At 49.8% G+C, this 27,860-nt stretch overlaps 1 protein-coding gene across 9 annotated transcripts in view; it reads right to left on the bottom strand.

Moving 5' to 3' along the window:
- CACNA1B (calcium voltage-gated channel subunit alpha1 B) overlaps positions 1-27,860 on the bottom strand; it is a 247,612-nt gene that overhangs the window by 48,510 nt on the left and 171,242 nt on the right. For all 9 annotated transcript variants that reach the window (XR_008473837.2, XR_013520616.1, XM_054238484.2 and 6 more), the window contains 9 exons: positions 27,079-27,216; positions 26,698-26,899; positions 26,221-26,385; positions 25,767-25,877; positions 25,240-25,323; positions 10,935-11,051; positions 10,473-10,538; positions 8,801-8,892; positions 6,416-6,560 (listed from right to left, as the gene is read on the bottom strand). Coding sequence is in view for 7 of the 9 variants with exons in the window: in XM_054238484.2 (XP_054094459.1) it covers positions 6,416-6,560; positions 8,801-8,892; positions 10,473-10,538; positions 10,935-11,051; positions 25,240-25,323; positions 25,767-25,877; positions 26,221-26,385; positions 26,698-26,899; positions 27,079-27,216 (1,120 nt within the window). In the remaining 2 variants the exon portion in view is untranslated. The remainder of the gene's footprint in view (positions 1-6,415; positions 6,561-8,800; positions 8,893-10,472; positions 10,539-10,934; positions 11,052-25,239; positions 25,324-25,766; positions 25,878-26,220; positions 26,386-26,697; positions 26,900-27,078; positions 27,217-27,860) is intronic.

Here is a 27,860-nt window from a genome sequence, read left to right as displayed (position 1 = left end):
GAATCCCTTTTCTGGCATTTAAAAAATTTCTTTTTCAATGGGTTAACCAAAGAGTTATGTTCCTTAGGTGATGTCATGTGTCTTGTGTCCTCTGATGTCTATACATCTGGTAGAACAAATCACCTCTTCCAAACTTTTTACAGTATGGTTGGGTTTTAGTGTACCAGCTGGAAAGGGTGTAGTTACTGTTTCCAAGTGCAGTGGTATAGTCTCTCTAACAACTTCTTTAGCTGCATTTAAAATCAGCAGTTATGGTGGGCACTTCAATCGCCTACGGTATAGAGGTTTGCAGCAGCAGCGGCAGTGTAGGCTGTAAATGACCTCAGTGTCAAGGGCTTTTGGAGTCCTGTTATCTTTGTTCTCCCCATAATGGAAGACTTAGCTAAGGGGACACCTCTTGGTATCAGGTCTGATGGCCTGCAATCAGCTACAGCACCACTGGGTTCCAGGTCCACGTGCTCAGAGTGGCTATGGAGCTGGGGTCCTATGCTTAGAATCTCATGACCTTATTGTGGCACCTGAGTCTTGGGGTACATGTTTGCTCTCTGTGGCAGGGTTAGGTGTAGGTTGCCCACAGTGCCAGGATCTGACTCCAAGCAATCCCCTAGCAGCTCAGGCCCAGGGGGTGAGATTATAGCTGTGATTTGACTCCTGGGTGGGGTGGGGACAGGGCATAGCACTGGTCCAGTTAAGGAAGAAGGGGTGCCCTGAGGTTTTGGGCCCGAGAAGTTGGGTACAGTTGCAGTTCAGAAACCTGAACCTATAGGGCTTAGTGGCATCTTGGGTCCCAGTGGAAAAGGGACCATGTAGTAGTTACTCTAGACCCCGGGATGGTGGGGCTTGGCAGTATCCCAGGCTCTGTGAGACCAGGTGTAGCAGCAGCAAGTACTCCAGAATGGCAGAGCATAGCTGTCATTTGAGCCCTGCAGAGGCAGGGAACTCCACTCCTCAGGGCTGTCTCAGCAGCTCAGACCCTAGGGGGCAAGTCTAGCTCCAGGGAAGCAGGACACTAGAGCTGTTTGGCATATGGAACTGGGTGTCTGAGCTGAGCCAACGCTCTATTTATCCGGGATTGCAGGGTACTGTGTCAGTTCAGCCATGGAATGCACAGCCCTCAGTTGAGCCAGGGCACTGATTCCCGGGGCAGAGACAGGCAAGGGCAATGTGCTGCTTCATCTCAGGCTTGGGGGATGTGACTGCTCTGGGTGGCCAATGCACTGTTTCCTGGGATGCAGGGAACTGCTTCAACTTAGGCACTGGGGAGGTGTGACTGCTCTGAGTGGCCAAGGTACTGTTTTCCCAGGAGGCAGGGTACCACTTCAGCTCTGGCTTGAGTGAATGGAAGGGAAAGGTAGGTGAAGCAGCTCCACCTCCACTTGGCCCCTCGGGGAAGGGTGTAACAGCTGTTGGCAGCTCAGTGTGGGGATGTCGGCCACCAGTCTCGATTACTTTGATGGCAGTTTGCCTTAGGGATAAAGGGAAGCTATGGCCACTCTAAGAGCAAGACACACTCCTACTGTTGCTCCAGTCACTAGGTAGTAGACTGCAGCAAGCACAGGGGCCACAGGTGCTGGGCAGTGTTGACTTTGTCTCTGTGGGGAGCATAGCTGTATGGACTCCAAGCAGCTGCCTCAGCTGGGGTTAGTGCCTTGAGGCCTGCAGGGGACCTCACTGGTGGGGTCTATAGGTGTCTGAGGTGATGATGGGGGCTGCTAGGATCCTCTCACTTACCTTCCCTTACCAAAGGGAAAAGTTTCCCTTGGGTCCCAGCTGACCCCAGTTGTGGGATGGGGTGGTGGCGTTTGCTCGGTGTTTCCTTCCATTCTCGGGGGCCATCCCAAGTTTCTGTGCTCACCAATGTCTCTGTTACTCCTCTGATGTACTCCAGCACTCTCCCTCAGTTATTTTCATTAAAATATAGTTTTTTGTTTATTGTTCTGTCTTTTTAAGAAGGACAAACACTAGGGGTTTCTAGTCCACCATCTTGCTGATGTCACTTCTCGTTTCTTAATTGGGTTGTTTTGTTGTTGTTGAGTTGTAGAAGTTCTTTATATATTTTGTTAAATCAAGTTTAGCCTAAAGCTGTCTCCTTATATATTTTAAGTTCAGCCTAAAGATTTCTCTGTACCTAGTAAACTATAACCTAAATGGAAGTGTAAATAGACCTTGTAACCTATTACTGTGCCAATCATCAAGGTTTGGCCAATCAAAGGGGGCCAACTGTCCAAACTGTGTTCAAATAAGGCAAACACTAAGCTGTAACTATCTGGCTGTTTCTGTACCTCACTTTCATCTTCTGTACATCATATTCCTTTTTCCATCCATAAATCTTTTTCTGCCATGTGGCTGTGCTGGAGTTTCTGAGCCTACTCCGACTCAGGAGGCTGCACAATTTGTGAATCTTCCTTTGCTCAATTAAACTCTGTTAAATTTTATTTGGCTCAAGATTTTCTATTACAATTCTGATATTAACCCTTTATCAAAAAGGTAATTTGCAAATATTTTCTCCAATTCCTTGGGTTGCCTTTTCATTCTGTTGATAGTGTCCTTTGATGCACAACAGTGTTTAATTTTGAGTAGACCAATTTGTTTTTTCTTTTATTGTGATTCTGGTGTCAAATGTAAGACTCTGTTACTAAATAAAAGGTCATAAAGATTTATCCACTGTGTTTTCTTCTAAGAGCTTTATAGTTATAGTTCTTACATCTAGTTATTTAATTTTATGTTAATTTTTGTATATGGTATAAGGTAGGGGTCCAACTCCATTCTTTTGTATGTGGATGTCCTGTTTTTCCAGCAAAGAGTGTCCCTTTGCCATTATATGGTCTTGGGCTTCTCTTTATTGGGAAGTTTTTGGTTACTGAGTCAGTCTCTTTACTTGATATAGGTCTGTTCAGATTCTCCACTTAATTCAGTCAGTTATGGTAATTTGTGTCTTTCTAGGAATTTATCCATTTCAAAAGCTTAGGTTCTAAACACAGGCTAAGATATTTAACATCTCTAAAACTCCATTTCTTCATTTAATAATAATAATGACAATCCCAGGACTGTCACAGAGACTAAAATAAAGTATTCCTAAGACTCTGCATAGTGCCTGACTCAATCAGCAGGCTGTCATGACCAGCCTCATTCCCTATTCTTCCATCTATTCCGATCAAGGTAACTAACCAAAGCCCAACCTAACCAAGTCCTGCCACCCATCCCAAATTCACAGTTCCATTTTTTCCAAGTCATTTCTCTATCAGACCAAACCATATCCAAGTGTTTCAAAGCATGAATTGCCCAGCATGTCCAATCTGTGAGGGAAGTACCAGGAGGATTAGGATTACAGTTTCAGTAAAGAGACACCAGTGTTAGCCAAGAACCATGACCAAGGTCCATGGGGACAAGAACAAAGGATAGAGGCCACGAAACACCCACTTCTCTGCAGAGGAGTGACAACTAAACCCAGGGAATCCTCATCCAGTGCTGCTCATCCTGGATGTGTCTAGTAAGTGCCGGCACTGTGCATGGTGTGGTCATAAATGTGGCTTTCTGGGGAACCCCATCTCTGCATCCAGGTACATGGTGAGGTCAGGCTAGTAGATTTGGATTTGTGTCCATAGGTTTGGTGGTTCTTACAGTACCAGATGTCTTTGAACAATATAGAGACCAATGCCTCAGGAAAGTGATTCTCCAAAAAGCCCACTCTCCCTACTGCCCACAAGGGGTCTTCTGAGGGATCAAGAGATGACTCAAACATGGAAATCCTTCCCTTGGTTTCTGGCAAGTAGTAACACATGGTGTTGTAGATTCTTTCGTATTTCTCTATCAAAGCATACGTTTACCTGCCTCAAGTGCACACCATTCCCAACCTCTTACTGTACCCACAAAGCCCACAGTCCGCCAGCAGCAGAAGTCCTTACATCTCCATCTCCTCTGAGCACTCTCCACTTCTTCTGGCTCTGGCTCAAACAGCTAAGAGGATGAATGTCCCCTTTAAAAAGGGTGATATTAAAGATCAATGGTCTCTTCTTTAAAAACCTGTTGTCTGGGGCTCATATCATCTATTAAGTTTCCTTTCTTCACGAAAAGCTTAGGACCTGGCTTGCTGTTTGTGAATAACAAGAATAGATAACACTGCTATTCTTGTTATCATTCTTGTTACAGAGATGGGATGACCACTGCCTGCTCTCTCCATTCCTGAACCTTCTCACCCATCAGCTCAGCTCCTTGGTCCCACAACTCATGCTAAACGTGCTTATCATCAGTGATCGTGCTAATGTTACTGCAGTGATCTTGCAATGATAACGTAATGATGACGACAATGTTTACCAGTAGCATCATCATCACTGCCTCTGGAGTCTCCACCTCACATGTCCCACTCTTGCTCTCATCGCCTACCCTCCCAGCTCACTTTTTCAAATACCTACATCCCAAAACGTGTCCTCATGAGAACCTCCAATCCAGTGGCCTTGCCCCTCACCTTCCTCTGTCCCCAGCTTTGATCCCACATCTAACACAATAATCACACTCCTACACACACCCTTCTCACCCTCCTTGCACTTGTCTGGAAAATCCTGTATTTGGATAATGCACCTTTCTACCCACGTACTGAGGAGCGAATGTGACTAAAGAAAAGCACAGCCCATCCCAGCTGTTCCTCCTTGGAATCAGGGCCACAGGCTCGAGGTGTTTCCTCAGTGCTGCTTACTGTCAAGAGCAGTTCTGTCCCAGCTGTGCTCCTCTCCTCTTACTGGCTCTCAAACTCGCAGCAACGAGACCTTTGCTCCCACTATGCTAATGGAGACAACACTGTGCTAAGGGCATCAATGGCCTCTGCCTTTACACGTCCAATAAACAATTTCATTTTTAGATGGAGTCTTGCTCTGTTGCCCAGGACGAAGCGCAATGGTGCTATTTTGGCTCACTACAACTTCTGCCTCCTGGATTCCAGTGATTCTCTTGCCTCAGCCTTTTTTTTTTTTTTTTTTTTTTTTGAGATGGGTCTGGTTCTGTTGCCCAGGCTGGAGTACAATGGCACAATCTCGGCTCACTGCAGCCTCCACCTCCCAGGTTCAAATGATTCTCCTGCCTCAGCCCCCTAAGTAGCTGGGATTATAGGTGCCACCACCATAACTGGCTAATTTTTGTATTTTTAGTAGAGATGGAGTTTTACCATGTTGGCCAAGCTGGTCTCAAACTCCTGGCCTCAGGAGATCTGCCTGCCTGGGCTTCCCGAAGTGCTGAGATTACAGGTATGAGCCACCACGCCCGGCCCAATGGACAATTCTTGGTCATCATCTTGCATCACCTTCCGTCAATATGGTGCATGGCTGGTTACTTCCTTCCTCTGCCCTCTCCTGGCTCTCCACCTGTCTCCCTGACTGCTCCTCCTCAGTTTCAGGATCCAGTGCTCCTTTCTGCCTCCTCAAAGCCCTTGGGGCAGAGTCTTCAGCCTTCTTCTGAACATTGTTCTTCCTCTATGTCAATGCTCATCAAAGTTCAGCACACAGAGTCACACTGAGCTTTGTTAAAACTCAGATTCCTGGTTCTGTCTCCAAGAGATCCTGATGCAGTCTGGGAAGGGGCCCAGAAATCTTTATGTCTAACAGGCATTCAGGCGATGCTTTGGACTCAGGTCACTGCACTAAGCTTCGCAATTAGCAGAGATCCGGCGAATATCATGTGGCTCCACAAACACTAATGACAACTCATTTACATCTCCAGCCCAGAGGCCAACCGGGAGTCTCTGTTGCCTCCATCCCTAACCTAATCTCAGCTCCTTAGCACTCCCATCTCAGAAGAACTACTCACCCTGTGACCCCAGAAAACCCCAAGATGTAGCCTGCTTTTCTCTCTTCTCGCATGCCCAATTCCCATCATCAATCATGCCAGCTCTACTTTTAAAATGCAGCCCAATCCCACCTCATGCCCTTGCCTCTCCTTTCTCCAGGCCACTGCTGCCCCCAATCATCTCACTGCTCACTCTGCAGCCATGTCCACCCCACTCACACAGAAGCTAGAGCAAAGCTGTAAAACATCGAGCAGATCCTGTGAGGCCCCCAGAGGCTTCCAAGCACATGGAATAAAATCCACACCTCTGGAGCCTGCCTGCCAACCTCCCCACCCAGTCCAGCTGCTTTCATTGGACACCGGCTGGGATGCTGTTCCTTCATGTCCCATCACCACAGTGGAAGACTTCCAGAAGCTGCAAGTTAAGGGACAGTTGCCCTTGGAAATGTAACGCTTTTCCACAGACATTGAGGAAGGGCCTTTTCCACAGATGTCTCTGGGGAAACAAGGGCCATCAGCATAGACTCAGCTTGTGACATGGCCTGGAACAGAGTCAGGGATCAGCAAGAGATGTGAGGGGAGCCTGAGCTGCACCGAGACAAGACGTGGCACTGGGAGGGGCACAGTGACCAGGACTCACCAGAAAGGAGCACAGGAAGATGAAGGAGACGAAGTAGAAGTAGGCAAAGTCACTCCCACACTCGGTGGCGTTGGCCTGCTCGTCACAGGCCTGGTTGCTCAGGCAGGACAGCATGATCTCGTGCCAGGCCTCCCCCGTGGCGCTCCTGAGAAGAAGGGCAGAGCCATGAGGCCCACAGAGGCACTCAAGGGAGCCCCAGCTGGCCAGGAGCCCGGGGAGCCTGAGCCCTATGGGGTTTCCAAGCATGCCCACTCCTTTGAGCTCCTTCCCACAGAGAGCTCACACGTGTGCAAGGCCTGAGTCACAGATGCTGTTACTTCAAAAGAACTTTCTGGCATTAGATTTCCAAACTAATCATTAATTGGGAAAGCACTGCTTACTAAAAAGTATCTACCATACCAGGGGCCAGCACCAGGGTGCACCACAGGCCCCAGTTGTGCTCCTGACCTCCTCCCAGACACATGCCATCTCAGTCTTCTGCATTTCAAGAAATGGTGACTCTCCTTCCAGCTGCTCTGACCAAAAACATGGACATCATTTTTGCCTCCCCACTCTCTCTACATCCTGTTCATCAGCTTATCTGCCTTCAAAACATAGCCAGGCTGTCACCACCCCTCACTGTCCTAGGCCAAGCAACCATGACCTGCCCTGTGCTGTGGCGGCTTCCAAGCTGATCTTCTCACTCTGTCCTACACAGCAGATCCACTAAACACAGGTTAGATCACATTTCTTCTCCTCTAAAAACCCTGCAACAACTTCCTGTGCTCACCAGAAATGTCAAAATCCACATGACTGCCCATAGCACTGTGGGACCTGCTGCCCATTTCTTTCCCTGACTTCACCCCTCTTGGTTCTAGCTCAGTTCACTCCAAGCACCCTGGCCTCTACTGGTCCTTGAACACCTCAAGAGCACCCAGCCACCCTGGATGCTCCTATACAGAGTCTGTTCCAGGACGCAGCCAGCACCAGGTGCTTGCAGGGTACAAGTAGGTCAGAGGCCTGGACCCTCACCTCCATGTCTCTGTGTGTGGCCAGCCCAGGGCAGAAGGTAGGCCCACTCCTTATTGGTGACAGCCCAGGGGCAGGGGGTTCCTGCAGGGCTGCTGCTTCAGCCTGCACCAGGCCTGACCAGTAAGAGTGAAGGAGATGAAGTAGTTCCCATGGAACACAAAGTTCAGGGAAAAACAGAAAGCCGTGAGACCAAAGGCTTCAAAACTAAGGCTGACTTTATAGATTTGCCTTAACTCCTCTGCAGCGTGAGGCAGAATATTAATAAACAAGGAAATAAAATCAACGCAGCCACTAAAGCACAGACAGCACCATCTGGGGCAGTGTCAGCCTGAGGGCCCCTGCTTATCTTATGCAAAGAAACAAGTCTAAGAGGTCTCCCCAGGCAGCTCAGCAAAGCAGGTCTGGGGTTGAGCTCGCACCAGCACGTGTCTGTAGGCAGGGTGGGCTGTGTCGACATTCCCCAGGGCTGGCCGTGCAGTAGCCCAGTGCATTTACATACATGAACCGAAACGGTAAATCCCTGAAAGAGTTCCTTCCTTCTGTCCTAGGCTCATGAGTGATAAACTGAGGGAGACTCAGGAGGCAGGAAAACATGTCCACCCACCTCCCCTCTGTTCCCAAGTTCACTCTCAAACCAGGATGGCCCATAGCTCCTATTCCATACCCAGGAACAGCAGCTGGTGCCAAGCCCTCTCCTGGGCACAGCTTGGCCAGGAGGCCTCTGAAGGCCCCAAAGCTTGTGCCATGGGCTCTTGGCCCCTCCAGATTCTGCCTGTTATGGCTTGGCTGCATCCAGGAGCCCAAGGAATGGCAGCTCCCATGAGAGATGATGGAAGATAAAGGTGTGTTCACACCAGCAGTTCTGGCCAGCTGGGTTCCTTGGGCCATTAAGTGGCTGGAGACTGCTGGCAGCAGTTCCCTCTGCGGCCCTGCTTCCCGAGAGCCCACCACTCCCTGGAATCAACAAGGGCGCAGGCAGAAAGCTGGAGGCCCGCACATCAAGAAAGCCCCTGCTAGGCACCTGTGTCCTCCCAGACCTCTGACTGCAGCCTCACCGCTGGCCCCTGAGCTGACGCCAGGGAGCACAGACGAGGCAGCAGTAGCAGGCTTGGCCCAGGGCTCCCAGGATGACCTCCCTAAGGGCTTCCCTTCAGTTTGTTCTGAGAATGGGACAGACATCAAGAGCCTTTGGAAAAGATGAGCAGCGAGAGGGGAAAAACCAGAAAGGCCTGCTGAGGTGCTGAGGGGAAGCCAGCGGGGTCGGGGAATTCAAAGGGGGTAGTCTCCATGGTTGGCCCCCACCCTTCTTCATCCCGAGTAAAGCAGCCTCTGATGGAAGAGCAGACATCAGCCTGGGCTGACCGAACAACACACCTGAACAGCAGCATCAGGGCTTGCAGAAACGTCCGGAAGTTGTTGTGTCGGTTGATGCTGGTGTCATCATCCAGGGCGATATTCCCAAAGACCTGCAATGGGGAAGAGCAACAACACGGCACTGCTGGGTCTGCAGGAGCTGCGCAGGAGGGCCAAGAGGCCATGGCACAAGCTTTGGGGCCTTCAGAGGTCCCTTGGCCGAGCTGGGCCCAGGAAAGGGCTCGGCACCAGCTGCTGTTCCTTGGCGTGGAACAGGAGCTGTGGGCCAACGTGGTTTGAGAGTGAACCTGGGAGCACAGGGGAAGTGGGTGAATGTGTTTTCCTGCCTGAGAGGGTGTGCAAGCCACACAGGGACCCCACATGGGATGAGCAGCTGCCCTCCACCAGAGAACTTCCATCCAGGAGAGGCCAGAGCGTGTACCCAGTATAGACACCCTCTCAGTGGCTAAACACATGCTGGCTCCAGCTCCGAACCTGTCCACGGACGCAAGTCCAAAATACTCATAAGAACGGCCCAGAGCTAGGTTTGTGAGGCCTCTGCTACAGATAACACAGTAAGTGTTTTCAAGTGGGATCATCATCCACTCCAAAACAGATATTATGTTGGTAACAGGTCTGAAAGATCATAGGAAAATGACTTTTAAAACATATGCAATAGCACAATGGGCTTTTTATCCATTTTAATCGATTTTTTTCACAGTAAGAAATGCAAATGGGTCAGTAATTGTACTTAGCCCAAAATCTGGAATCTGGCTGCAAATTTATAAACTATCACAAGTCCACAAAGATCAGTAATGTACGTGCTCTTGTATATCACCAGACCAAAGCAGGAAAAAGAGATATATTTATTTTAAATAGCATCAGATCTCTGCAAATTTTAAAGCAAGAAAATTCTTCAATCCCTGAAATACAGTTTTCAGTGAACCTTTGAAAAAATGGCACCTCCCATCACAAATTAACATTTGGGTTCTTCTTCCATCTCTACTGTTGGAAAGTGGTCAGAGGCCAAAGATTTATAACTGGGACACTGCTTTATGTTGTTCAAATGCTTTTTCCCAAATAGCTGACAAAATGTTCTTTGGCAAAATAAAGAAAATCTAAATTATGCAAGCCAAGTTTGCCCAGTGCAAGGATCTGATGTGCTCCTGCTCACATTCTCAGGTGCTTTTCCTCAGCAGCATGTAACCCTGGCTGCGGGTCAGGTCTGTCCTTCAGCACAGCTGCCAGACTCACAGGATGACTGAACGCTGCTGTGCAGGCCACTCGGCACAACGGCTGTGCTCAAATGCACCGCCTCCGCACGGCCAGCACCCATTCTGACCTGTGCCCCAACACCCTACCATCACTGGCCAGAAGCCCATGCAGCCCTCAAGAACACTGTGGTCCATCCACCTGGAGAGGCGGCAATAGGCCGAGGGCCAGAGCTGCCCCACACCAGGGTGGCCCTGGGCAAGCAGCCCAATCTTGTGGCACCTCCGTGTCCTCCTCCGTAAAACAGCCTTTCTGAGGAATACGTAAGTTCATGAAGTGCTCAAAGCAGGATCTGGCTCATAGAGAACGTTCACTAAGGGTCAGCTGATTATGACTATGATTTAACAATCATGATCAGTGCCCCTCTGCTCTGGGAGATGGGAGGCCAGGGCCGCACTCTGTCCCAAAGGGGAGCACCCACCTGCATGCCGATGATGGCGTAGATGAAGAACAGCATGGCGATGAGCAGACACACGTAGGGCAGGGCCTGCAGAGACAGGGGCAGGTCGGCTACAGGCGCCTCCCGGCCCCCACACCCAGGCCTCATGCTATGGTGGCTGGGCCTTTGAGGCCACACAGACCTCAGCCTATTCCAGCTCCATCCCACTGGCCACCAAGGCCCTTCACCAAGTAATGCCCCGGTTTCTTTATCTTTAACTTGGAGTCATCAAACCCACCTCACAGTTCTTTGTGAGCATGACCAAGAGAACCTAGAGACAACTTAAAATATCTTTATAAATGACAACGGGCAATGGGTACAACCACGAGACCTGGACGCCACGCCCTCTTCCAGCCTCCCAAAGGAGGGGCCACTGTGGGTGGGGGAGGAGGAAGCAAGACGGAGGAAGAGGGCAGAAAGCACGGGGGCCCCTGTCCAGCCCACCTTGAAGGACTGCACGAAGGTCCACAGCAGGATGCGGATGGTGTAGCCCTGGCGGAGCAGCTTGATCAGCCGCGCAGCTCGGAAGAGGCGGAGGAAGCTGAGGTTGATGAAATTGTTCTGCAGAGAAGAGGAATTGTTCTCTGACCTTCAGAAGCCCTGAAAGCGCAGGCAAGCTGCTGCCACCCTACAACCTCTTCCCACATCCCTGGGGCCCCAAAGAAAAGTGGTTAAAAAGATTAAAATAAAAAATCTCTGCTTCACAGTCTAAGCAGCAATCGGCCACCAGAAAATCTTCCCGAAGTAAAGCTTGTCCTTGCAAATCACTTCTCATGCAGCAAATCAGAGAAAACCTCCTTGGCTCTAAGGCCCCTCCCACTCCCAGCCATGAGCAACAGAGAGAAAAGTTCTCCCAGCCATCCACCTGATGCCAGGTGAGCTATGAGATCACCTCTGGCTGGGCCTCCAACAGTGACCACCTCTCACAGGACACAGCCAAGCTGACCACGTGCAAGGCATGACTGCTTCTCCACTGAGCACCCTTGAAGGGACCCCCACCCAGGCTTCACAGCCACTCCCTTCCCTTCCTGGCTCAGTCAGCGAAGCCCTTGCTTGCCTGGGACCCCAGCTGGGACCCAGTAGAGGGGCAAACACTTCCTCTGAGGCTGCTCCAGGTGTATGCAGATAAGTTATGGAAGGTACGGCTATTCTGCTGCTCATACCACGGAAGCCACCTCTGCAATCCACAAACAGGCCTCTGCTTTAGAGAACCCAGGCTGTCTAGCATAGCTCCCTCATCCAAGGGGCTCAAAATCCAGCACAAGGATAAACGGATAAACCTGGGACTCCACAGATTACCTGGGAGTAAAACTTCCACGTGGCCCCAGGGCACTTGAATTACTGTATTGGCACATCTCTTTCAGGGGAGCAGGCTCTGGGGAGGTGCCCGTGCAGAGATGGGGGTGCTTGTGGACCCAGGAGGCTTTCTGCTCTCTGTCTACCTAGAGGTCAGGTGCTCACACACAGCCTGAGAGCAGCTTCCTGCCACTGCAACATTTTAAAATACGCAAGCAGCTCAGGCTCAGAGACACGTTTGTGTTGTCAGACTCAGTCATCAAATAAAGAAAACACAGATGTCGAATTAGACAGCATTAGCGGGAGCACGTGCAGGCGCATAGGCGGTGAGAGCCTGGCAGGGCATCCCGACTCTCCAGGGCTAAGTCAGGTGGGAATGAGGCATCAGTGGAAAGGTGGGTCTCATTCTTACTTCCAGGGACAGTGGCCTAACCCATACTCAGAGGAAATCTCTACCTCGGTCTGCCACTTCCACCGCAGGGGCATGATGGCTGAGGACTCAAGTTGGGGGAATGGCTCTCAGGTAGGATGCTGGAACTGTGGGAGCAGGACTGATTTTAAACGATATCCATGGCCATTAGGCACAAGGACAGGCTGACTATGATCCAAATCAGCAGGAAGACAGCAGCAAACTTCAGGGTGTGACACAAGAGGGCACGCAACTGTACCTATAGCTCCCTAACCTGCTTGTGCCAGGGAAAGAAAATCTCCATGGTAGACAAGATGGCCAAGAGCTGCCTGTACCCACAGACAAGCTAGCCATCTTAGGAACATGGGTGCAGGGTGGGAGGGCCACAGTCTCCAGTGTCAGGAGACCCTTATGTAAGATGATGAAGCAGAGCCAGAGGCTAGAGGCCCCCACTCTGAAACCAAGTGCTCAGGAGGTCTGAAGGGGCAGGGACTGGGGCAATATAGCACCCACTGGCTCAAAGCAGTGCACAGTCAGGCAGCAGCATGGACAAGATATCCTGAAGACACTGGGGAGAATAAAGGCTGCCAGGTAAGAAGGAAGGACTGGAAGACAACAGGGCAGGTGAAAGGTGCGTAGAGAGTAATGGTTTGCCCACATCACTTAATCCATGAATGCCAAACTCAGCCACCGTCATTCATTACCCCCAACCCCTGGCTTCTCTCGGGGCTTCTGTGGCTACTCAGAGGCCGGAGGCAGGAGACGGGCACCCTGGAGAGCTGTGGAGACAGATGGTGACAACAGCCACAGATGTCCAAGCACAGCATGGCAGGCCAGGCACCATGCCAGCTGCGTGCAGGACAGCAAGGGACAGAAGCACACGCAGCACCACACCATGCACCTGCACCATCACCTCTGGCCTCAGCTGGCCCCTCGGAGGCAAACACAGCCTGTCCCTTCCTCAGAGTCCATGGCTTCTGCTGCACAGGCTCATAGCCACACCTACTTCCAGGCCAGGCCCTTCCTTGCTTCCACCTGAGTGGGAAAAGGTCTGCAGCACCCCAAAGGCACACCATTGTGCCCTCAATGTGGTACTGACTCATCTTGAAGGGATAATGTTCCCTAACCCTTCAATCCTCAGCTTTCTCATCCACAAAGCAGAAACATGGGGACACCCAGTCCAGCAGGTGAGGAATACTTGAGAAAAGGGATTTAAAATTATACTTAGCACAGCAGGACACCCTGCTATGACACTGACCCACTGACCCTCAACCAAGACTAGCATCCCCTGTATCCAAGACCACCACAGCCTCTGGTCAGAGTCATTGGCAAGCAAGGACTTGTCCCAAGTGTCAGCTGGGCACCCCACCCAGATCTGTGGGCCACGCACCATGCCAGGGGACAAGGCCCAGCAGGTGTAGAAAACTACTCTGTGGCTCCCTTTTGTTCTAATGAGGACAACAAAGGAAGACGGGAAAGAGAAGTGCATGTGCACATGCGTAACATGTCAGGTGTGCGTGCGTGGTGGAGAAAGGACAGGGGACAGTGTGGGGAAGGACTCTCCGAAGAGGCGATGCTGAACAGGGGCCTAACTAGCATGAGTTGGACGTGTGCAGATGACATCATCTGTTTCTGCAGCATCGAATGGCATTTTCTCAAAATTCAAGCTCCAATTGTGAATTGCTGTATCACAAGCATTCACTTTTACATGACCCTCAAATATCTTCTACTTTACAATAATTTCCACAGTCACAGCTAAAGTTGGGTTGGCTACCAAATAACTTTGCTCTAAAATTCCTGAAGACCCAGCAGGAAGCTCTGGTTGGACCAGCACTCCACATGAGCTTGCTGACCAAGGCACACAGACAATTCAGCGACATATGAATGAGGAGCCTCCGCTCCACTGCCTCTGGGGGGCAGAGCCCCCTTCTTCTACTCAGCCCTACAAGAACCCTTCTCAATCATGAAGACAAATCTCTAAGCCCTGCCCCTGAGCCCTGAACCCCAGGTCTGACCCCACTCACCCCAAGGCAAGGTCCGTCAAGGAAGCGTGGATGCTACAGGGGACACTGCAGAGGCCACCTGGGGAAAGACAAGCCTTCCTGATTGGCATGATGGGGACACAGCAGGTGGGAGATGGCTGTGCAACAGAAACCATGTACTCGCAGGGACCAGGAACTCATGTCCTACAAAGCATCCCCAAATTTGAGCCAGTCCCAACAGGAAAAACTGCCCTAGACACTTACCCACTCCAGAAACCCTACCTCCCTCTCCTTGGCCAGGTCTTAGGGAAGCCCTGCCCAAGGCCAATTCCCAGAATCAAACCATTCCCCGGAGGGCCCTCAGAAGTTCTGCTGGACACCCAGAGCTGAGGGAGCCAGTCCAGGAGGCCAGAGGTGAGTGGCTGCAGCCACATCCAACCGCACGCCCAGAGGGCAGTGGGCTGGAGTCCCAGGAACCAGAGAGCAGGAGAGGAGCAGAGCAAGCAAAGCAAGGACCTTCAAGAACCATTCAGAGTTGTGAAACCAACCGTTTCCTACATGTGATGTTTTCATGGATGGATATTTGCATATTATTTACAAATTGGGGAGGTTTGAGCAGCAGGTGCGCAACATACAGACGGAGACATGGGTTTTCGCATTGTATGTTGGTTGGATGGCGTGAGTCAGCAAGTAGGTTAAGGTAAATCAAGAACAAAAACAGAAAACAAAAGAGAAAATGAGTCATCAACACAAGCAAAAACTCAAACTCTGATTATTTAACTAGAACATTTTAGGATTTTGGTAAACTGCATATTTTTCTTAAAATATATCAGATCAAAACATGTTTTTGAAATCTGTAGGTTATGCAAACAAGGCAGCATTTGCATTCTTGTTTGTAATGCAAATCCAAAGATGACTCACAGACACTTATTTTTTTATTTCCAGGCAAAGAAATCAATGTCAGTTTCATGCTTGCTTGGAGCTGTCTCTCTGGGTGCCCTTGCTAAAACTCTATTTTGATTTTTAAGTTGAGAATGGGAACTGACACTCATATTTTTGCCTAAGAAAAAAAAGTGCATTCACAAAGTAAACATATGAAGTGGCTCCGAATGAAAAACAAACACACAAACAAAACACAGCACCCCCAGTCCACATGACGGCTTTCCCTTCATCTTTTCTCCTCCACGCAGAAGAGCAGGCGACCTAGGCTCCGGGAGTAAGGGTGGCCAGGGGACAGCGGAGCTTTCAAACCAGCAGCTCTCAGGACCCCCACCTGTCCAAGGTTGGCAGGAGCTGCCAAGAAGGACTTGCTTCAGGGTCTGACATGACTACAACAGCCCTGGCCTCAACTGCCAACTTGTAGCTGAGGGACTGAGTGTGGGTTATTCTGGCTGCCTGCATCGCAGCAGACATCTGCCTTGCATCAAGGCCTCTGGCCTATACCAGGGCCTCTTTGGAGTGTGGGGAGGTTTTCCTAGAACCCGGCTGGGCACTGGTGCCCTCTGCACATGTCTGATGTCAGCCAGGTAACCCTCCACTTTGTGCCCTCTCAGCAGTCAGCAGTCACTGTCCCTCCTGGAAAGGAGGCTCACACATGCAGAACCCCCCTGCCCCAGCTGTGTCCTTGCAGCTGGGAGCTCAGTGTTAAAATCACTTTATTTGATGAGTAAAGATTTCTGTTTCCAAGGAGGAGGCCCTCAGGAATCAGCAATGCAGCCCACCTGTGCCCCTTGGAAAGCGCACTGGGACTAACTGCTTCTGGGTGAGACGCACACGGAGGATGCAACCATCGGGAAACGCAACTCCGGGGCTGGGCAGATCACAAGGTTGAGAGTTCAAAACCAGTGAAACTTTTCTGATTTTTCTGATTAAATGTCAGGTTTCAGCTTATTTGCTTGGATTACTCAGATCATTAACTTTTTAAAATCATAAAGTGTATCATATAAAAGATTATGCACAAATATTTTAAAGGAAAGTAAAACCAAACATCTACATATTCATCACCCAGTTTTAGAAACGGAACATCACCATCGCTGCTGAAGCCCTTCTTGGGTCTCCCTTCCTCCTCTGCAGATCCAGCAACTACCCTTCCTTCTTGTTAATCACGGCTTGTTTTTTCAGCTGTACCATAAACTCTGAAAATGCATCGTATGTTTGCCTGTTCCTAGCCTTTTTGGTGGGATCAGGCCTCTCGCAGGCTTCTTTGACTTGCACGGACCTGTGCTCTGACAGCAAACAGTTTCTGAGAAGCATCCACATCAATGTCACTGGAAGGGGGTGCACACACAGAAACCTCCTCAAAGCTGTATTTGCAGTGGGGAACTCAATTTCATGTCATTTGCATATTTTCACTGCTATGTGGCCCTTCACATTAACAGACCCTAACAACTGGCACATTCTGTTACTGATGGGCACTCAGATACCTCTGTGTTTGGTCAGGAGAACACTGGTGCCAGGAACACATGTGAAAATGCCTCTGGGAGTCATCTGCACTGAACCCTCTGGGACACATGCCTAGGAGTACAGTTGCTGAGTTGCATGCACATGTCCAACTTTCGAGGTGCTGAAGGGCCCTCCCAGAGAGGCTGTGCCAGCTGGCACAGAGTTCTGTGTTGTTTTTTTTTTAAACAGAGTCTTATTCGGTCACCCAGGCTGGAGTGCAGTGGTGTAATCTTGTCTCCTTGTGACCTTCACCTCCTGGTTTCAAGCAATTCTCATGCCTCAGCCTCCCAAGTAGCTAGAACTACAGGGGTGCACCTGGCTAATTTTTGTATTTTTAGTAGAGATGGAGCTTCGCCATGTTGACCAGGTTGGTCTCGAATTTCTGACCTCAGGTGATCTGCCCACCTCAGCCTCCCAAAGTGCTGGGATTATAGACATGAGCCACTGCGCCCGACCTTCTATTCTTTTAAAATATTTTAATGTCAACATTATACTAGTCTAATTAGAGAATTTTCACTCTTTTTCTATTCTCTAGAAAAATGTTTAAGAGTAGAATGCTCTTTCCTTATATTTTAGGTAGAAACTTAATGTATACGACCAATAGAATCTGACGTTTTCTTTGTAGAAAGATCGTTTATTGACTCAACTTCTTTAATGCTTTAACAAAGAACCATTCATGGTTTTTCTCCATTCTTTTGTCAGATTTGGTCATTTATATTTTTATAGTAATGTATCCACTTACCCAGGTTTTCAAATGTACCAGCATAAGCTGTTCACAATATTCTACTGAGGTTACTCTCTCCTGTACCCACCGTCATGACTCTCTCCCCTGCCATACATCATGTATTTGACCTTCTTACGTTTCTTTGATTAATCTTGCCAGAGGTGTGTCAACTTTTAAGTCTTTAAAGAACTATGTTTAGACTTTATTGATATTCTCTGGTCTTTGTTTTCTACTTTATTAATTACTATTCTTACATTTTTCTTCTACTTTATTGAGCTTATTCTGTTGCTCTTTTTCTAACTTTTTAAGTTAGATGCTAAACTCATTAATTTTTACATTTTTTTCTTTTTCTAATATAAACATTTAAGGCTGTGAATTTCTTTCCAAATACTGTTTCAGCTGTTATCTCAGGAGTTTTAATAAACAGTATTTTCATAGTTTTTCTGTTACTTATATTTTCTAATTTTCATCATTATTTCATTCATTTACCCATAATTTATTCAGAAGTTTCTTTCCTCAAAAGTGTAGGAGGGGCCGGGCACGGTGGCTTATGCCTGTAATCCCAGAACTTTGGGAGGCCAAGGTGGGTGGATCACAATGTCGAGAGTTCAAAACCAGCCTGACCAAATGGTGAAAACCTGTCTCTACTGAAAATAACAAAAATTAGCTGGGCATGGTGGCATGTGCCTGCAGTCTCAGCTACTCAGGAGGCTGAGCGGGAGAACCGCTTGAACCCAGGAGGCAGAAGTTGTAGTGAGCCGAGATCGCGCCACTGCACTCCAGCCTGGTGACAGAGCAAAACCCAAAGAAGTGTAGAAGGTACTCTTAGTGTCTCAGCCACACATGCCCTCTGATCACTTTGCCTCTGTCCACACCGGCTCCCAATGCACTTTCACATACAGCAGCAGCACTTGTCTCTCCTTCTCCCTCTGTCTCTCTCCTCCTGCCTCCCCGCCTCTCTCTCTCTCCTCTCTGTCTTATTTTTTAAGAGATAGGGTTTTGCTCTGCTGTCCAGACTAGAGTGCAGTGGTACAATCATAGCTCACTGCAGCCTCGAACTCCTGGGCTCAAGCGATGATCCTGCCTCAGCCTCACAAAGTCGTGGGAGTACAGGTGTACCCAGCCCACTTGGGTCTCTTGATGCAAGGACTCCCACAGGCTGCTAGAACCTGCTTTGCAAGTGGAGGACATGCTGCGCTCTCCTGCCCCTCACTAGGACAACTCTGTCTCTCTCCTCCTGCCTCCCCGCCTCTGATGTGGCTTCCACACTAACCTCAGAGCTCCCCTGCAGGAAGGAGCCCAAATTACATGCAATTGCTTGAAACTGGCTCTCTTCCTTATCCAACAGCCCCCCTCCTCACCAACTACTCCTGGAAACACTTCCGAATAAATCACATTTGGATAACAGGTTCTGATCCAAAGACAGGTGGCACCAGAGGTGGCTCCTTGGAAGGAAACTCTGAGGATGGAGTCCTTGGGGAGTGGCTCACTGGCCAGATTCTCCTGTTATTGGAAAGTGAGGTGACAGTAACTCTTGGTGTGCATTAAAACTGCTGAAGCATTCATGTGGGGAAAATCTGTAAAGGGTTGAAAGGGTGCAATAATGATACCGCAAGATATCACTAGTGTCCACAGGCTATCAGGAGTGGGCACGGTAAGGATGGTGGAGCTGGAGAACTGCGGCTAAGAGCCATCAATTACTCTGGGGGAAAAAACAGTTACAGTGTAAGTTGTCAATCAACAACTCCAGGTATAAAACAAATGTAGTCTGTCCTGCGGATTGTGCTGACCAGTCTGGGACTCGAGAGAGGACCAGGGCTCTAGAGAGGTCTCTCATGCTCCAACATCAACACCCGGAGAGGGAGGGTAGGCCCTGACACGAACAGCAGGAACACCAGTGTGGGTGCACCCGCTATGCGGAGCTCTAAGATGCCCTGGGCCTACCTGGCCCTGCAGGAGTGGCCCCTGCCCCTGCTGGAGGACCTCACTTTGTCTTGCCTGAATACCTGCAGGAGTCTCAGCTGAGGTGGATGCTTTCCACAACAGTACTCACCCTCCCCAAGATCCACCTCACTTCCCACGCCAGACACTAGACCCATAACCTGAGTTTTCATACAGCCTGACTGGGGGGAGCAGTGGTTCAGCCAAGTGAGAAAAAAGGCTGCTCAGTGAAGGGCTGTGTGATGTAACAGACGTGCAGCAGGAGCAAGGTGGGAGGGCCAGGGAAGACAACTGGAATGGCTGGAAGACAGGCTAAATAAAAGCTATTTTTAATATAGGGGAGCTTTCTCCCATGACTCAAGATCCAAGTCCCTGGCAAGGGCACCTGAAGCAGGTACTAACAGGCTGCTGGGATGACTCCCAGGAGCTTGGAAAAACTCATGGCCCACATTAAATGAGGTGGAGATGCCAGAACTGCCTTGGCAGATGCTGGGCACAGGACCAACAAGCTCAGAGTGGTAGGCATGCTAGAAAGAGCCTACCATGTAAGATCCAAGAGCCCAGGAGCCAACCAGCTTCTCAGAGGCAGCAGCACCACAAGCATTTTTGGAGGAGGGCACTGGCATCACTCACAACGTCACTGGTGGCTACCTTCTGCAGACCAGGGTTGATGGGAGGAGATACTGCCAAGGAACAGGGATTCCTTTGGGAAGATAGGGTTCCGGAGTTGCAGAGGCCCCATGGCAGCACACAATCACACGACGCTGGCTCCCTTCCAAGGCTGGTTGCCTGGAACCACCTCAATGGGCAGCGGGCCTCAATGGAAACCAAGAGCCCTGACCTGCAAAGGTCCACAGTGGCAGCTAATCAACTATGGCATTCCTAGAGGCAGGACAGAGGGGCAGCGCCAACAAGAATGCTGCTTGAGACGAACATATGTACACACAGAATTCAAAAGAAGTGAGCAGAAGGCTGATGTCAGCCACCGCAGTGGACAAACACACTGCCTTCCCAGCCTCTCAAACACAGTTTTCAGATCCAGGGTCCATAGCTTAAGAGGGGAGACTGGGCCCCTTGCAGAGGATTCCCGCAACACGAAGCAATCTATGCAGCAGCCATTTTTCTGCCCCTCCTCAAGGAGCTCTTGCTCGTTTACTTGAGAAATTGTACACTGGAGAAAGAAGAATCCCCTGAATGATTTTCTATTTTGTTTTTCTGAAATGGAGTTTGGCTCTTGCTGCCCATCTTGGCTCACCGTGACCTCCACCTCCTGAGTTCAAGTGATTCTCCTGCCTCAGCCTCTCGAGTAGGTGGGATTACGGGCATGCACCACCACACTTGGCTAATTTTGTATTTTTAGTAGAGACGGGGTTTCTCCATGTTGGTCATGCTGCTCTCAAACTCCTGACCTCAGGTGATCTGCCCACCTCAGCCTCCCAAAGTCCTGGGATTACAGGTGTGAGCCACCACACCTGGCCTCCATGGATGTTTTGAAGGCTATTGGATATAAGGTCCAAGATAACATTGACACCAAGGAACTAAAATGAGATTGTGGTTCCATGTCAGAGTGTGTGCATGCAGAGGCCAGGTTGCCAATGAATCCCTGGTCCAGGCCTGTCTCTCAGAGGTCTCGTGTGCCCACAGACACAGCTAGTGTTCATCTGCCTAGTCCTCACTTACTGGCAGAACCTATCACACTGGCTCCTCAACATGTGAATTAGACATAACAACAGAAAAGTCCTCAACACTAACATCCCCTAGCCAAAATAGTAAATTATAACATTGCATCCAGTATGGAATGGAGGAGTTAGTGCCACCTCGAGGAATCAAAAGATAAAAGGGTGGTCTACACCTCATTCCCATTTAATTCATCAGTATAGACTGTGCAAGAAAGCTGGATCACAATGGCTGACAGTGGACTACTGCCCAAATAACCAAGCTCAGTACCCACTGCTGTGGGGGAGATTTGGTTTCTTTAATAGAACAAATCGACTCAGTCTCTGGGACTTGGCACACAGATGCCAATCTGGTGAGCACACCCTCTTTTTAGCAGTCATGGCTAAGCAGGGTCAGAAGCAGTTTGCACTCACAGCAGACATTCACAGTCTGACTCTATGTCACAACATGGTCCAAAGAGACTCCTAATGATTTGGAATTCTTTCTCGTTTTTACTTTTTAGAGACAGGGACTCAGTTTGTGGCCCAGTCTGGAGTACAGTGGTGTGATCGTAGCTCACTGCAGCCTTGACTTCCTGGGCTCAAGCAATCCTCCCACCTTGGCCTCCTGAGTAGCTGGGACTACAGGTGTATAACACCATGCCTGGCTAATTGTTTAAATTTTTTGCAGAGATAGGAGGGTCTTGCCATCTTGCCTAGGCTGGTCTCCAACTCCAGGGCTCAAGCAATCTTCCTGCCTTGGCTTCCCAAAGCCCTGAGATTACAGGGGTGGGCCACTGTGCCTGGCTAAGACATTCTTCAGCACACCACACTGGTCACCACACCCATGTTATGCCACTCAGATCAGATGCCCTGACACACTCCAGGGCACAGGTGATAAATCTTATAAGGATTCATGGACCTTCCATGTCAGTGAAGTTTTTAGGTGTCCAGTGGTCTGGGCTACGCCAAGACAAGGACTCCAAGGACAAGGAAAGGCAAACCTGGGATGTGAGTGGATCTCAGTTGAGACAGATCACTGCCCTTTCTAGGAGGTGTTCTACTATCATCAGCAAACCACTAGGTGACTGGTTGTACTCCAAGGTAAGAGACAAGTTATAACTGCACCTTGCACTTCTACTGCGGGTAGGCTGCTTTGGGTTTTGGAGATGGTACCGGCCACTTAGGAAATACCGCTGTGACTCAAAACGCTGCCAAGTTTGAGAGGTTTCAGACCACGAGTGGGGTCTCTAACAGACCCATGCTATGATAGCAGTGGCCCTGCCACTTGGGCCACAAAACCCAGCAGCCCCCAGGGTCCTTGATGTTTATGTGGTACAAAAGGACACTGGGTAAAATCTCAGAGAAAGCCTTCACAGAGAAGTCAGTGCAGACACCTAGCATTTGGGGAAGGCCATGCCATCTACAGAACAGAAGCATAATGAGAGGCGCCAAACTAGCTCCTGGCCCTGGTGGTAGCTGTGTGTATCACCAAGAGATATGGCCATCTATGATACCAAAACGTCTACGCATAGTGATGTGCTATCAGACCCAGCACAAGCCCAGTGAACAAGGGAAGGGGTACCTCTATGACCAAATCCAAGCATGTCTAGAGGGCACAGCACAGAACATGTGGCCCAATCCCCCATGATATACACGTCTGTTGACCAATGACATCCTCAGCTTACTCCCGCCATCACTTCATGGGGATTCACTACAACTTAGGGGAAATGCAGACCTGGTTTGTGGATGCATTTCCTGGTGTACTGGTGCAGGCCTCACTATAGCCCCACATGGAAACAGCCTGAAAGACAGTGGTGGGGCAGAGCCCTGGGCAGGGTACCTGCTCAGCTCTGCATGTGGGGGAAAACAAGTTGCCTTTACTGAGGATAGCAGGGTCCTATGCAGGCACAAATGGCTGGTACAGACCCTGGAGGGAGTAAGGTCTAGGGGAGAGGCAGACAGATGGGCCTTGGGAACAGGCGTGGGGCATAGGCCTCTGTTTTACAAACGAATGCTCACCATGGGGCACTAAAAACCAAGCACTGATGTAAGTCGACCAACAGATATCGGCCAGCCTCTGTCCTCACCCGTCCCACTGTCCACACAGCAGACTTATGGATAGGATGACCACCATGGCCAAGAGCTTCTCAGCAGCATGATCCAGCCACACCCACTGACAATCATCTACTGGGTATGAGCAGACAGCAACACTGGGCCTCCATTTGGTGCCATGCCTTGTGGTTGTCAACCAGCTACCTAGTGGCTAGCTGATGATACTAGAACACCTTCTCCTGGAAAGGGCAGTGATCTGTCTCAAGTGGGATCCACTCACATCCCAGGTGTGGCTCTGCCTTTCCTTGTGTAGTACCATGCCAGCACTAGCATCTCAGGGCTGGTACCAAAGATTTACCCACACAGGATTCCATATAACATCAGCTCGGAGCACACTCAGGGGATGCATGCGAGCCAGGTGACCATGGGATCCACTGGATCATCTAACACAACGCCACTCAAGAGGTGCTGCCCTGACCTTAAAGGCACAGATAAAATGTCGGCTTAGTGATATACCTCATGGGGTTAGGGTGCCATATTTCAAGACGACCCAATGGCCAATCGATGGTACTGGGTGCCCAATCGGTAAAATGAATGGATCAAAGAAATGGCAAAAGGAGAAGTGGCCCCACTCACCATCACTCCGGAAACCCTGTATGAACTTTGCGCTCATCTTCCCCAATTTTAGGTCTGGCAAATCTAGAGGCCCTGGTTCAAAGGGGTGGAGAAGGCTTCTACCACACAACACCAAAAGCTACAGTGGCCACCTGGTCACTGGGGCTTCTCGTGCCAGAGGGCCAGCAGGCATCACAGAGAGTTGACATGCTGGCAAGATCACCTGACCCTGATTATTGTGAAGGGCAGAGCTGCCACTGCATAATTCTTCACTGGGCCCTTCTACATGCTCCTGTGCCTGGATTACTACAGCAGCCAGGGCTGGACAAAGGAATGGCAACAAGTGGGGGCTTGGGATGCACAGGGTGGAAGGTCTGCGTCATTGCACCAGGCCAGGAACCAGTGCAGCAGAGGGCTGGCCACAGGTCAGGGGCTCTGTAAAGGGTGATGGGGGAATGAGATGATGAACATCAGCTCTGCTTGGACCAGCACAGCAGAGGGAGCTCTGCTTTGTCTTCCAGAGACCATGACCAGCACCGTCCTAAAGAATGAGCAGAGTGAGCCCAATGTAGAGTGTGGGCAGAGCTGAATGCTGCCAGGAACGAGCCCTGGAGCTCCAGCAGGTCCTCCTGTGATGGTGTCAGATATCCCTTCAGCTACAACAGCTTGGGCAGCAGAGCCTGCTTCATGGCACTCGTGCTTCACTTTCGGGCAACCAGAAGCATCTGAGAATCGACATCCCAAATGCAGCCCTCAGCCTAATGCCGTGCAGAGGGTGCAGGGGCAAACGTGCTGCAGCTCCCTTTCTCTGAAGGGATAGCTCTGAGGTACAACCTATGCTGTTGCCAGAAGTCCCTTGGGAGATGACCCAAACTGACCCACCAGGACTTGGCTTGGGATGCAACATTTCTGGTCCTTCTCTTTCCACCCATTTCCCATGCCCCTCTACTGGTTTCTACTGGGAACACTACTTAAGAAATGACTTTCACATGAGTGCTCATTTCAGCGTTTGCTTCTAGAGAACTCAACCTACGACCAAACAAACAAGATTTTCTGCCATTTATTTCCAATGTCATATGTTGTACTCAAAGAATGTTGCTTTATGATTCAGATGCTTTGCAATTAGTTGAGACAAGTTTATGTCCCAGCACTGGTCAATTTTAAGACACAATCCACATATGTTTGATAAGAATGAATATTTCTGGATACACACACACACACACACACACACACACACACACAAAGAGAGAGGTGGGGGCAATATTTTAAAATATAAAATCCCTACTGGTTTCAGTTTACACACTTTGGATACCATGTTGTTAGATACGTATTAGACACATACAAATTTAAGATTCGCATCCTCTCGGTTAGTTGCTACTATGGAGCTCCAGGTAACTCTCAGGCCAGTAACTCAAAAGATCTTTGAGAACCACTTTCTTATTCAACAAAGAACATTTGCTGAGACAATACCCAATCCCTAAACTCCACCTCTGGAGGGAAGCCTCCATGTGTCCAGGGTGTCCTGGGGAACCCAGGAAGAAAGTAATACAGGGCCTGGAGATGCACTGAGGGGCACCCTCCAGAAGGAACCACCTGGGGGCCCTGAAGTGGGGACAGAAATGCTACTTACCGCAATCTCTGTTACTAAAATATCAGTAATACTTCCCAACACAGTGACAAAGTCAAAGACATTCCAGGCATCTCTGAAATAGTTCTAGAGAAAAAGAAGAGCAGTTAGTGCCAGTGGCTGATGAGAGCTCTGTCGGCAAAGAGGGGTAGGTGGTGGCTCCGATCAAGAATAGACAGTGAGCACAGGGCAGATGGGCCACCCCAGGGGGCACAGCACGAGGCCAGAGCAAAGCAGATGTCAAAGCCAGGGACACAGATTCCTCTGGGCCTGGGCAGAGGCAGAACTAAGAGCCATGTGTCCAGAGTAAGAACCCAACCCTGCCTGCCTCCCAGGACCTAGGCTGGGGGCAGAGCTTATGCAGCCAAGAGTGTCAGAGCAGCCCTTCCCCAGGGCCCCTGTAGTATCACACATCCTCTGGGTTCTCGGGGAATTCCCAGCTCCAAACTGTGAGTCCCCAAAGGTTGCCCTACAGAAGGGGAGCCAGAATGCGGGCTGTCAAAAGGCAAAGGGGGGACCAAAGCACATACCAGCACCCCAAAGGCAATAATCTTCAGCACGCATTCCATGGAGAACATGGATGTGAACACAATGTTCAGGCATTTCAACATCAGCTCGTACTCATAGGGTGCATCATAGAACTGCAGGGAATAGGCGCTGTTGGCCATGGGTTTGGCAGCCCCAAGACACCCCACCTGGGACCACTATGGCCAAGCAAAGGGGGCAGACAGAACTCCACCCCTGCCTCAGCCTGGCACACCCCTTCCTGCTCTCCCTGAGTCCTCCCAGAACCTCCCCACTGTCCCAGCCCACAGACCACAAAGGGAAACAGGATTCCACAGGTATCCCGTGCTGGCCAAGAGGCAAGGCCATTAATGCTTTGGTTCATGCCGGAAGGAAGAAGGCTGACTCTCCACTCAGCCTCAGGGTCAGATCCCAGTCCCTAGCAGCGCCAGCTGCCCCTCTGTGCTGAGCCACACACACCTTCATCATCAGCACCACTGTGTTGAGAGCTATCATGGCCATGATGAAGTACTCAAAGGGCGGGGAGACCACAAATGTCCACGTCTTGTACTGGAACGACTGCCTGTTCTGGGGCATGTACCGTGTCAGGGGTTTGGCGCTGATGGCGAAGTCAATGCAGGCCCTCTATAAGGGGAGAAAGGAGCGCAGAGACTCAGAGGCAGAGTCTACCTATGGCATCCACTGCACCCAGCCCCATCTCACCAGCCCCACAGGGAGCCCTGATGAGAGAAGGCAGATGGAGGCAGCCCAGGCCTTCTCCAAGCAGGCCTCAACCAACCAAATGTGTTCTCTCTGCAGGAGAAAGGAGGCCCTGCCCCTGTGCTGGAAACAGTGGCAGCCAAAGCTGACCAGCCATGAGTGATGTGTGTGCACCAGGAAAGCCTGACGGTGCTACCCACACTGTCCACTGTGAGACTCCACAGAGCATCCACCTACCTCATTCTTCTCCAGGCTGCATTCAGACATCACCTTGTCCCCCTGCTCCTGGAAGGTGATGATGATCAAGGCCACAAAGATGTTGACGAAGAAGAAGGGAAAGACCACAAAGTAGACCACGTAGAAGATGGACAGCTCCATGCGGTACCCAGGGCTCGGCCCCTGCTCCTCATAGGTGGCATCCACGGAGTGTTTCAGCACCCTGGGCCCAGAGGAGAGCAAGCGTCAGGGGAACCCCCAAAGGAGACAGCCCTGAGAACTCAAGACCTGCACCACAAGGATGGGTCTGCTTCCACGCCTGAGCCCAGGGATGAAGGGAGGAAGGGAGGCCAAGCTCAGGCGCTGCCTGCCCCAGCCACGGTGAGCAGAACGAGCACTCACATGGGCCAGCCTTCTCCCGTGGACACTGTGAACAGCGTCAGCAGAGCCCAGAGCACATTGTCGTAGTGAAAGTCATATTTCTTCCACTGCCTGGGCTGAGCTTCCACTTCCTCCTTCTCATAATCCAAATACTGACCCCTGGGAATGACAACATGGAAGGTTAGAGGGTAAAGACAGAAGATCCAAATAAACCCACATATCAACCAACATTGAAGAGGGTGTTGAAACCATTCCATGGGGAAAGAATGGCCTCTCCAACAGATCGTGCTGGGGCAGCTGGATGTCCACATGCAGAAGAATGAGTGTAGACACTACTTTATTCCATAGACAAAACCTAACTCATGATGGATTCAAGACCTAAGTGTAAGGAGCTAAAACTATAAAATTCTTAGAGGAAAATGAGCAAAACTTCATGACCTCAAATTTGGGAATGGATCCCTAGATATGATACCAAAATCATAAGCATCAAAATAAAAAATATACTGATAAATTAGGCTTCATCAAAATTTGAAACTTTTGTGCTTCTGAGGACATCAATAAAGTAAAAAGACAAATCCACAGAATGGGAAAAAAAATACTTATTTCATAATCATATGCCTGATAAGGAAGTTGTATTTAGAATATGTAAATAACTATTCTAATTAATAAAAAGACAAACAACCCAAACATAAAATGGGGAAAGTGTCTGAATAGACGTTCCTCCACAGAAGATATGCAAATGGCTAGTAAGCACATGAAACATCGCTCAATACCACTCATAATCAGAGAAAGGCAAATCAAAA

This window comes from Callithrix jacchus, chromosome 1, assembly GCF_049354715.1.
Source record: "Callithrix jacchus isolate 240 chromosome 1, calJac240_pri, whole genome shotgun sequence".
Taxonomy (NCBI): Eukaryota; Metazoa; Chordata; class Mammalia; order Primates; family Cebidae; genus Callithrix; species Callithrix jacchus.
Note: the sequence above shows the minus strand (reverse complement) of the source record. Positions and strands in the feature narration are given on the sequence as shown.